At 44.0% G+C, this 12,003-nt stretch overlaps 1 protein-coding gene across 4 annotated transcripts in view; it reads left to right on the top strand.

Moving 5' to 3' along the window:
- Positions 1–5,583, top strand: part of MAP7D1 (MAP7 domain containing 1) — a 72,262-nt gene extending 66,679 nt beyond the window's left edge. For 3 of the 4 annotated variants that reach the window (XM_087970542.1, XM_087970541.1, XM_087970540.1), the window contains 2 exons: positions 1,841–2,043; positions 5,260–5,583. In XM_087970542.1, coding sequence (XP_087826668.1) covers positions 1,841–2,043; positions 5,260–5,270 — 214 coding nt within the window. In that variant the 3' untranslated portion in view covers positions 5,271–5,583. The remainder of the gene's footprint in view (positions 1–1,840; positions 2,044–5,259) is intronic. The other variant, XM_087970543.1, reaches the window with a different exon arrangement.
- The last annotated feature ends 6,420 nt before the right edge of the window (positions 5,584–12,003 follow it).

The raw sequence follows: 12,003 nt of genomic DNA, 5'->3' as shown, positions 1-12,003 counted from the left end.
TGCAGCTTCTTCACATTTTTGGAATACTCTGGGATGAGAATGGGATAAAACTTGAGTGTTCCCTTCCACAAGGAACTTTGTCGGAAACTTTATCCTGCTGATTTTTATCGGGGCCATATTATTTCCTTCTCTCCAATTCCTTTTTCTGTTTCTTCTGCCTTTCAGCTTGTTTTTCAATCTTACCTCTTAATCTTGGGAAACCGCAAACATCTCACGTGGATTATTCAGGGAAAAGCAATCTTCTCAGGTGCTGAGCACCCAAACAGGCAAACAAAATGCTCCAAAACTCTAAAGGCTTTTAGTGCTCTCACTCTTATGAAAATATCCAAACTTTTGCAATATCTCAGGTGGGAGATGGCTGAAATCAGGGTTACAGTGAGCCTCTGATGCTGCAGGGGCCACATTACCAACTCTTCCTGGAATACAAGAACTTGAGTTGTCTATCATATATCTAACATCTCCATCCAACCATCCCACCAACCCTTCAATTTGTATAGTATCTCAATCCAATTGACTTTGGGCGGCAAACAATATCACACTAATTAAAACCATAAAAATGCAAGAACATTTACAGATTATAAATATATATAGGCAGCTGAAAATGATCATAAGACATAAAAATTAACAGTGCAACCAGATAATGCCCCCTCCCCACCAGTATTTCCAGGACCACATCGTCTGATTTTACTTATGTACTTAAAAACATGATATAGCCACCCATCTTTCAACCAACTTGGAGAGACTCCCAAAAATTAAAAATTAAAACACACCTATAATCATTTTAAAATCTGTAAAACTCAGCCAGTTAAAACATAAAACATTAAAAATAACAAAAACCTAGTTCTAGCCCATGCTAATGTGCCATCATCTAATCCAGGGGTCTCCAAAGTTGGCAACGTTAAGACTTGTGGATTTCAACTTCCTGAATTCTTGGCTGGCTGAGGAATTCTGGAAGTTGAAGTCCACAAGTCTTAAAGTTGCCAAGTTTGGGGACCCCTGTCTTACAGATATATTGGACTACAATTCCCATCAGTAACTGTCTTTCACTTTTCCTTCCTTCCTTCCTTCCTTCCTTCCTTCCTTCCTTCCTTCCTTCCTTCCTTCCTTCCTTCCTTCCTTCCTTCCTTCCTTCCTTGGAGATCCCTAATCTACTCTTTAAAGGTTAGGATCTTGAAAGCTTTACCAAGGGCTAAAAGGGTCTGGGCTATCCTGAGCACCAAAGGAGGAACGTTCCAAAGGGCAGGGGCTACTGCCAAGGAGGCATGTCTCCTGGGTGCCTGCCAGTTGACAGGAGCCATAGCATCCTCAATCTACTAGGCAGAATTGGACAGGTAGAACCTCTCAGGAGAAGACGGTCCTTCAGGTAACCCAATCCCAGGCCAGGCGGGGCTTTAAAGGTGCCAGCCAGCACTTTGGATTGCACCCAGAAACTCAGCCCAGTGCAGCACCTGTACTAGTAGCCATGGCCAAAATTCAACAATAGTTTTGTCCCTTGATTGTGTATGGGCATGATTGATGGTTTGGCCTTGGAACCCTCCTTTCTGTCTCCGGAGAGTGTGACTTGCTTGCTCCAAATCCCTCTTGAATGGCTTCTTCCCTCCTTCCCCTCCTTGTAGGAACAAGGCCAGCTCAAAAGTCCTTCATGCTAGCGCAGGGGAGAACACTTGGGGCTAAAACGACAGTTTGCATTGTGTGTGTGTGTGTTGTGTGTGTATACCTGCAAAGATCTGCTCTCCAGGATGTCGTCCCTTCTGCCTACCTTTGTCTTCCTTCCCATCTCCTTGAGGGAAGCTTGTGACGCCGTGACTTCACACTCCTCCCACCTCTCTTTCCGCTGCAGCTCTCCCATCAACCCCACCCTGGCCCTGGTGAACGGCCTGCAGTCCAGCAAGCATGAGAATGGCTTCCCCTCTCCCCAGGGGCCTGGTGCACGGGAGCACCCTGCAGGGTCCGGGCTAAGCATGGCCAATGAGCCCATCCTGCCTTTTGCCAACAAGGAGCCCTTCCTCAACAACGCAGTGGCCAAGGCGCCCCAGGTCACAGGTAAGGTAGCCTCCGTTCCCCCACCAAGGAGCATCTTCTGCCTCGGATGGAATGTAGACTCCCAGGAGGGAGGGGCTTCGTTCCAGAGGAGTCAAGAGGCAACTCAGCCCAGATATCATGTGTGAGAGAAAGCGGGTGAGGACAGGCCCTCCCTAACAGTTCACAGACCACAGAACTCCTTGACGTTACAGCCACCATTGGGATCAGAATTTACAACCTTTTAGTAGCAAATTTTAAGCAGTTGTTAAATGAATCACACAGTCCTTAAGTGAATCCGGCTTTCGCCTTGACTTGTTTGTCAGAAGCTGGCTGGAAAGGTTGCAAATGGTGATCACGGGATCCCACCAAACCCCCGGGAGGTTGTAAATACATGCAGGTTGCCCAAACACCTGAATTTTGATGGTGTGACCACAAGTGATCGTGGGGATGCTGCAGTGGTAAGTGCTAGGACCATTTTTCTCAGTGCAGTTTTAACTTCGATGGTCACTAAATGAAGGACTGCAAGTCAAAGACAGGCTGTGTATTGTAGGTCAGAGGTCTCCAACAGGGGTGGGATTCAAATTTCTGGACAACCGGTTCTGTGGGCATGGCCTAATTTGTGGATGTGGCTTGGTGGTCATGTGACTGGGTGGGTGTGGCTTGCTGACGGGGGTGGCTTGGTGGTCATGTGACTGGGTGGGCGTGGCATGTATGTAAATATTGTAAATATTTATGTAAATATTGAATTTTTTATACTGTATATAAAAAAGAGCAACTTTTACCCAAAATCAGGCAGAGCAGCTTGAGTTGCTCGCAGAATCACAGATTCACTCCCAGATCTACCTTTCTGCAATCTGCTGCCTGAGTCTGCACTGAAAAATAGAAGTTTCAGTCCTAAGGAAGGTTTAGCTCTGCTCTCAGGTCACTTCTCCCTCACCCTCCAACCTCCTGAATACCACTCCTGACTGGGCCTCAGGGAAGCCTTTTGGGTGAAGGCAAAGCAGTACAACAGTGATTTAGATTAGCTAGAAAGCAAGAAATCCGACAGGAGGGGCCAGCCAGTGGCACGATTTGCCGGTTCTCCGAACTGCACAAAATCATAACAACCAGTTCTATAGAACTGGTCCGAACTGATAGAATCCCACCCCTGGTCTCCAAACCTGGCAACTTTAAGACTTGTGGACTGGAGAATTCTGGGAGTTGAAGTCCACAAGTCTTAAAGTTGCCACGTTTGGGGATCCTGCTTGTAGGTGTAGATAGTAGAGTCTACAGTAGAGTCTGACAAGATAAGGTTCTGTGTGAAACGGTAAAGAATTCAGCTAGGGGGAATTGCAAGGTGGTTTCCTTAGTGGTTCTGTACATTCTGTGGTTTTATATTCTGTGGTTCAGGTGCCCAGCTAGAATAAAGAGAGAGGCTAAAAGCTGGTTCACATCTCACAGGCCCACATATTGGGTCCCAGTTGCATCTCAAAGGTGATGGGGTCAAGAACCACTGGGGAAGGGGTTCCAGGAATGCCACTTGGATATTCTCGAGGAAAGCTTTGGGGTATCAATCTCACCAATGAATAAACTAGATTCAGTTCCACACATCCGGTGCTTGGAAGTGCCAGCAGGCTGGTGAGCAAGGCGGAGCAAATGCACAAGAGGGGAGTGGTCTGCTTTGGTCTTCATAGTAGTCTGCCTTTTATGGCATGGGTGGGGCTACCTGCTGCCCCCACCCCCCAAGACCTTCACTGGATCAATGTACAGACGAAGAGCCTTTGGCTTCCTTCTTGGGAAGAAATAGAGTGAAAACAACAGACATGCCAATCTGGGCAGAAAAGGGATTACAGGTTCATCCTCGACTTACAACCATTGGCTTAATGACCATTCATAGTTAAAACAGCATTGAAAAAAAGTGACTTATGACCAGTTCTCACACTTAGGACCGTTCCAGCATCCCCCATAGTTCACACATCATCAAACTTTGCAACTGGCATGTATTTGCAACGGTTCCAAGGTCCCAGAGTCCCGAGAATGTAATTTGCAACCTTCCTAGGGATCTTCTGGCAAAGCATACTCAATGTGGGAAGCCAGATTCACTTAATGTCCAAACATACGCTTAAACAATCATTGCAAAAAGGTAATAAAATGGGGAAATGGGACACTACTCACTTAACAACTGCCTTGCTTGGCAACGGACATTTAGAGCTCCATTGGGATCATAAGGCGAGGACTAGTTGTGTCAGCTTTGCTAGTCCTCGACTTACAACAGTTCATTTAGTGACCGTTCAAAGTTACAACGGCACTTGAAAAAAGTGACACACTTACCACTATTGCAATGTCCTGTGATGTCCTGGTCATGTGATCAAAATTCAGAGGCTTGCTCAAAACTGGAAAAATGAGAAAATTCTGATGGAGGAGGAAATGATTAAGAAAATAATGGAATGTGCAGAAATGAGTAGATTAACATTCGCAGTTAGAGAGCAAGAAGAAAATGAATATTACAAGATTTGGGGTTTATTATATGAATGGCTAGAAAGAAGAGTAAGAATTTGAAGTATATTGCAATAGTAATGATATATTGTAATTGATTATTTTTGAATAAGTTATAATATGAGTATAATTTAGTAACAGTTGAGATTTATTCTTAAAGATAGCCTGGAATTGAAATAAAAACTTTAATGATAATATAGTAATGATACAATATGATATAGAATGTTGATTAGGATATAATGTGAATGCAAATGTAAGAGGAAAGGTTTATAAATATTGTGCATACGACATATGTACCAAAATGACACACTGTATAATTAAGATTTTATTTGTTGTTTTGTTTGTTATAGAAATAAAAAAACTTTTTTCCAAAAAATAAATAAATTCCGATGCTTGGCAACTGGTTCACATTTATGACAGTTGCAATGTCCTGGGGTCATGCGATCCGCTTTTGTGACCTTCTGACAAACAAAACCAATGGGGAAGACAGATTCATTTAGCAACCCTGTTACTAATTTAACAAATGCAACATGTTTCACTTAACAACAGGGGCAAGAAAGGTCATAAAATGGGGCAAACTCACTTAAGAAATGTTTCACTGAGCAACAGAAATTGCTCGATGGTGCTTGTAACTGGAGAACTACCTGCCTTTAGTCCTGTCTTACGCAGGGAAGCTTGGGTGGGTCAGAACCGTGCCCTGTCTGGAGCATTTTTGCTCCTCCAAGTCTCTTTATTTTTCTTTTCCTTTTTTCCCTCCTGCAGAGGTTCTGTAGATGGGGACGCCAAAGGACGAGTGCAGCAGTGGGCCAACTCCAGGCTACGTTAGATGGGAAGACGATCACCCAGGGCGAATTCTGCTCCTCCTATGGACTTGAGGGCAACGCAAGGAGCCAGGCTGGGGTGCCAGCCCTGTGGACTCACCCTTCTTCCTGTCCTCATTTTATGACTAGTATTATTTTTTTAACAAGCACCTTATCAGACTGACCCCCATCTCCATAGCTCATCTTCAACACTATATAACCACATAGTTATTTAACTGGCTTGGTAACAAAGGATGTGAATAATGTATATAAACTTCGATGTTAGCATGAGGACTATGCCTTGATGATCTGGCTGCCCCTCGGGGGGTATCTTTAGGTGAGGGCCAGATCGTGAAAAGGTGGGGGGGAACAGACCCCCCAACTCCTTTTCCGAAGCGAGGGGGTGTCAGTGTTGCAGATGAGTGTGTGTGTGTGTGTTCCAGCCAATAGGAAGCATTTAGACCATGTGTTTCCTAACCTGGACAACTTGTAACTCTCCAAATTCCCCAGCCAGCCATGGTCGCCAACGTTGAGAAACACGGATCTCGTTTTCTTATTTAAAACTCTCCCCGCTGGTCTCAGCCAGGAGATGGGCAACATTGTGTGGCTGTGTGTGTGTGTGTATGTGTGTGAGCACTGTTAGCGACTCAAGCAGCTGCCATCGTCCAACACACTGTGCTTTTTCTGAGTGGGGGTGCTGCTGTTTCCTGGTGGGGCATTGCTGAGGATGGCTGCGCTCAGTGTCACGGTGACAGTATTATGCCTCAGAGCAAACTTTTGTGGAAAATAAAATGGAAAAAATCAAGAGGGACTGTCTCTTCTTTGAGATGCCTGTTGGTCAGCTGGGTGGGGATGTCCTGCTTACTCTGCTAAGATGGCCTTCTTCCCTAAACCTGGCTGCACCTCCTGAGTAGCCTTGCAGACTGAGGTGGGTGACATATAAATGTAATAAATAATCAAACTCCCCCCCCCCCATTTGTTTGTTTAGAACGTTTAAACCAGGGGTGTCCAACCTTGGCAACTTTAAGACTTGTGGACTTCAACTCCCAGAGTTCCTCAGCCAGCTTTGCTGGCTGAGGAACTCTGGGAGTTGAAGTCCACAAGTCTTAAAGTTGCCAAGGTTGGACACCCCTGGTTTAAAGCATCCACAAGAGACCCTAAAACAAGATGTATCGATGCCATCAGCAGGCCCAATTGGCAAAAGAAATCTCAGGGTTGTATGGGCTGCAAACACGCAGAAAAGGCCTTCATCCTGCACTGGATAGACAATGGCTAAGATGATGACGATGATGAATGATGTAGTCACCCATCTTTCAACCAACTCTGGGCGGCTCCCAATCAAAAAACCAAAAGACACATCAAATCATTATTAAAACTATAAAACCAAACCAACCTTAAAACCAACATCAACCTGGCCCCAAATCAAAGATTGAAAGGCAATTAATTATTTAATCTTTTCCCCAGCACTTCGGAGAAAAGCCAGCTATTTTCCAAAGCACCCAAAGGGCAGACAAGGAATAATGTATGGAAACTGAACAAGGAGAAACTCAGCCTGGAAATAAGGAAGAATTTTCTGACGGAAAAATCAACCCATGGAACAAGAAGTTGCCTTTGGAAGTTGTGGGAGCTAACCCTAACCCTACAAGGTCCCTTCCAACTCTATTAATTTGTTACAATCTCCTTCCCAGCCAACATGGGCTTCCACTAAAATAACCTTCATTCCGACTGTTTCCTGCAGATGATGGGCATTGAGGTCCCGTATATCTGGGGAGGGAAGACTGGGTTAAAGAGAGAGAGACCTTATGCCACCAGACTTGAAATTCTAGAACTAGAAAACCTTGAATTATGCCGTCTTCGGTCTGATTTAAGCATGGTATATAAAATCATACATTGCAATGTCCTACCTGTCAATGAATACTTCAGCTTCAACCATAACAACACAAGAGCACACAATAGATACAAACTCAAAGTTAACCGCACCAAACTTGATTGCAGGAAATACGACTTCAGCAATAGAGTGGTCAATGTCTGGAATACTCTACCCGACTCTGTAGTTTCTTCCCCAAACCCCAAAAACTTTAACCTTAGACTGTCTACTATTGACCTCACCCCTTTCCTAAGAGGTCTGTAGGGGGCGTGCATAAGCCCACCAACGTGCCTACCGTCCTTGTCCTATTGTTTCTCTTATTCTTTTATTTTTCTTATATGTACCCATTTCATGTATTCACAACTATGTATACGCTTATACTTATTATCTTGTAAACAATTGGCAAATCAAATAAATAAAATAAAATAAAATAAATAAAGATGGTTTATGGCAGACCTGCTGCTCTCCTCCCTTCCCTGCCAAGTGAGCAGGAACCATGTGACTCTGCAGGCAGTTCCTCACCTGGGTGCTGCCCCTAGACAAGGGGGAGGAGATAAACCCCTCTCAGGTTCCCTGGCTGAGCTGTAGACAGAGACCTCCAGGTCACCACATTGCAGCTTCTAAAACCTCTTTCAGATAACAAAAGAGCAAAGGCTGCACGTTAATGATTCATTGCTACTCTGTTTTGAAATGGAAAATTTAGACGAGATTGGACTTATGCCTGAGGGTGGGTGGGACTCTTTTTATCCCCATGCAAGAACCTGGAAAAATCATAGCCACACACCGCACAAAGTGCCTCCTGTCTTGCCAAACCTTGGTTGGTCTTCAAAAGTGGGAAGTCAGATTTGACTTGGTTGCTGCATGGATAGAAGACCACCAGGAAATCCAAGAATTAAAAAAAACCAGACTGGAAAGTTGAAAGGTATCCCAGAAGACAATAAAGGCCACCCCCTTTGGATAGTACTACCGAAAAGACAGGGATTTGGGGAAAGATAATCGATGTTGGGTGTTGGGTTAAGGTGCTGGATTGGTGTTCAGGGAAAGCTAGGTTCAAATCCTCCCTCAGGCATGAAACTCTAGAAGGTTTGGAAGATTCTGTATTTGTGTCCACCCCCAAAAGCACCCTCTGGAATTGGTCATGCTGACCATGCTGGGTGGGATTTTTGCCAATCCAGAATTAAGATCCTGTCAGCACCAATCAGAACAGCTTTTTTTTCAACCTTGACCCACCCACCATCTAGTTTCGGGCTATGCTGGGTTATGTCTCTGGCCATTCTGACAGTTCCCTCTCTTGGCAGCATCTCTTGGTCCAGTCTCCCAGAGATTCCCCCCAGATAACATTACATGTCCCTCCCTGTCCAGCTGTTCCACCCCCTGGCCCAGGACTCCTGGAAATGGCCAGCCCTCTGGACCTCTTGTCAAGACAGAAATCAAGGCTGCTCTTTGGAAGCACCCAGCTGGGCAGGGAGGAAGGATCAAGAATAGAGCTAAGGTCACTGCGCAACTCTTAAAGGGCGAGAGGCGATCTGCCCTGAATTCCATAGAGCAGGGGTCACACATTAGCCACACCCACCCCGTTTCAGCAAAGGGGGGAAAGTTGCAATATGTCACATGACAACGTGACACCGGGAGTTTGACACCCCTGCATTAAAGCCTTAGATCAGGGGTTCCCAACCTGGGGTGTTCGCACCCCCTGGGGGTGCGAGATGATATTCCAGGGGGTGCGAGAAAAGTCCAGGCAATTTTTTATTTATTTATTTATTTATTTATTTATTTATTTATTTATTTATTTATTAATTAATTAATTATGCAGTAGATTAACTTTGTTTTCATTTTAGAGTTAAGTATCGTTATTTAGTGGCTGTCACATACATAGCTGAAAAGATTCAATCCTACCATATATTTAACGCGTTCAGTAGTTCCTAAAGTCTAAATTTCAGGGGGTGCGAGGTTCGAGTGAAATTTCTTTAGGGGTGCAGGGCGAAGAAAAGGTTGGGAACCAGTGCCTTAGATAATTGTTCCCAAGAGAGAGCTATCAGACTGGGGTGATTCCATCTTATAGGCAGAATACAATAAAGTGGCTGTAATTCTACATGTGTGGATCTGGTTGCTCACGCCTGGGCTGGCCATTTCCAGGTGTCCTGGGCCAGGGGGTGAGACAGCTGGACAGGTAGGGACATGTAATGGTATCTGGGGGAACCCTGGGAGACTGGGCCAAGAGGTGATGCCAAGAGAGAGAATGGTCAGAATGGCCAGAGACATAACCCAGTATAACCCGCAGCCGGAGGGTCTATTGACTTGGAGAGATGGGTAGGAATCCCCATACAGCTCTTGTGGATCAATTTTAGAGTCAATGTTTCTTTTTAAAAGTTTGCATTCTTGATGCCTGTTATATTTTTGTCCATCTCAACTCCATCTTTCCCTGAATAGCGGAGACCCAATGGGTAGCAGTCAAGAAATCTTTAAAAATGTTTTTGCAATCAATAGTAGTAAACCTGAACCAATAAATATCCCATTGTCCGAAAGACCAGATACATTCCCCACAGTTTGTATCCAATCCAAGCATTCAACAAAATATGCCAGATGATCAACAGGTTACATTTACTCAACCCAAGTTTGTCAAGTAACATGGGATGACAGTCACAGTGGATTGCTCTCCTGTCTCCCTTCTCACAGTCTCAAAGTCACCTGGGTGGTGCAGAAATTTAATAAAATAGGTTTTCAGTTGAAAGATTTAGCCAATCATTAATTGAATGGAATGTATTAGCTTGTATTAGCTTGTACATGTATTCCTTGAGTTATATCTAGTTACTGTACTTATGACAGTCACCTCCCCCACAAAAGGGACTTATAACCCAATTCAAAGTTCTCATGGCCACCCATTTCCCCGTCATGACCACAATGCCACATGGTAAACAATGAGTTTGCTTAACAACTACTGCCAAATAGTTTGGAAAATTGGGTGTGGACACATGGTAACCCATTTAACAACCGTCACAACTTAGGACCAAAATTGCAAGCTCAATTACGGTCATAAGTCGAGGACAATCTTCCTCCTGTGCATTTCTTCTTTTCTTTCATGTTCTGTTAAAAGGGATGTTTCCTTATCTATAGTTAACGAAGAGGTTTTGAAAAGGAATATCTCATTTTTCCAAGCATATGTCTTCCTATACATAAAATATATGTCTTCCTATAGGCAAGTTTTGTCATCTGCTATGCTCATTTATCTATAATGGCAGGAGCCATCCTTTTCCTTTTATAATATCGGCGTCACTGCTGTCTATGCTGTCTTAAAACAATCCTTAATTTAAATTTATTGTAAATGTATAAGGAAAACACTCTTGACATTAATAATGCTGGCCTACCACTGCCATTGTGTTATCCCATCTGGCTTTCAAAGCTCCAAAGTTTTGGATTGGTGAACAAGGGCTGTTTATGGGAACCACATCCTGTAGTTTGTGAGGGTGGAAATAGTTAGGAGTTATGTTTGTATGCTGCAAAAAAAATTGTTGGAAATTGTTTTCTTTCTCTTTCCTTTTATATCCAAATATATTTTATTCTTTATACTGTTTCCATCTTCCCCTTAAAATATTAACAGAATCCACAATGGCCTGAGAATCAGTGGCTCTGCAAGATAATTAACCGCCAAGCTGAAACTAAGTTAAGCAACTAAAATGAACAAACTTCTTCAAATAAGTTACCCACACCTAATCCACATATCAAAGGATAAGGTCTGCAAACAGAGCGTTGATTAAATTAGGTCTCCTAGAGCAGGGGTCTCCAACCTTGGCAACTTTAAGACTTGTGGACTTCAACTCCCAGAGTTCCTCAGCCAGCTTTGCTGGCTGAGGAACTCTGGGAATTGAAGTCCACAAGTCTTAAAGTTGCCAAGGTTGGATACCCCTGTCCTAGAGGAACTGTATGTTCACAATACACACACACACACCCCTCAAGTCTCACCCTAGATCCCAAGAATCAGCACGCGACACCCCAGACAAGCTCCCCTATTAAAATAAAGCCTGCTGCTGTACTCCATTTCTCTGCAGCCTGCCTGCTATTAAAGCAGGTCACCTGGGAGTCGAAGTCCACAAGTCTCAAAGTAGCCAAGTTTGAGGACCCCCTGCCCTAAAGGCAAACCGTTTTACTTTGAGGAAGATATTGCTTCCTTCCCCACAGCTATCTGGGTCACATTTTTGTTTGTTCTTGCTCCCCTCCCCCCCCTCTAATTGGAAGCCCCAAATTATTCTTCTGACAACTCTGATGCTGCTTTCTGGCTTTTAAAAATGTTTTCATATCTGTTTCTCCCACCACCCACCCACCCACCCACCCATCCATCCAATGATTTTGTCAGCCTTCAAGATTTCCTCCCTTTGCTTTGCATCTTTCGGCTGTCATAAGTAACGGGGGGAGGAGGGGGAAAATTATGGGAAGTGAGCTGGAGGTGTTACAAACTGAATTGTATACACTGGGGGGGCGGATACATTCTTGCTTAGGTTTCTATTCCTTGCTTTCTCTTCTATGCGCAGCTGCGAACCTTTATCAAAATATGCCAAGGTCAACGGACAGAAGCCTCAACACCACCTGGAGATGTCCACATGATGATATTCACAACTTTTAATTGGACGAACCATTTGAACTATTGGGGGTGGGAACGTTGCCATACTTTGTATATGTGATTTACGCGCCCATTTTCTCAGATTCAGAATTCTTTTGTTGCTACCACTTGACTTCCACTAAAAGATATCTTTTCTCTAATTAAAAGAGTCTAAGTATTTCTTTCTTGGATTTTGAATGGAGCACCAGCTGACAGCTTTCTTTACATTTTTAATTCTGTTCCAA

Source organism: Notechis scutatus, chromosome 8, assembly GCF_049901735.1.
Source record: "Notechis scutatus isolate UNSWTSFEM ecotype Mainland chromosome 8, rNotScu1.2, whole genome shotgun sequence".
Lineage (NCBI taxonomy): Eukaryota > Metazoa > Chordata > Lepidosauria > Squamata > Elapidae > Notechis > Notechis scutatus.
Note: the sequence above shows the minus strand (reverse complement) of the source record. Positions and strands in the feature narration are given on the sequence as shown.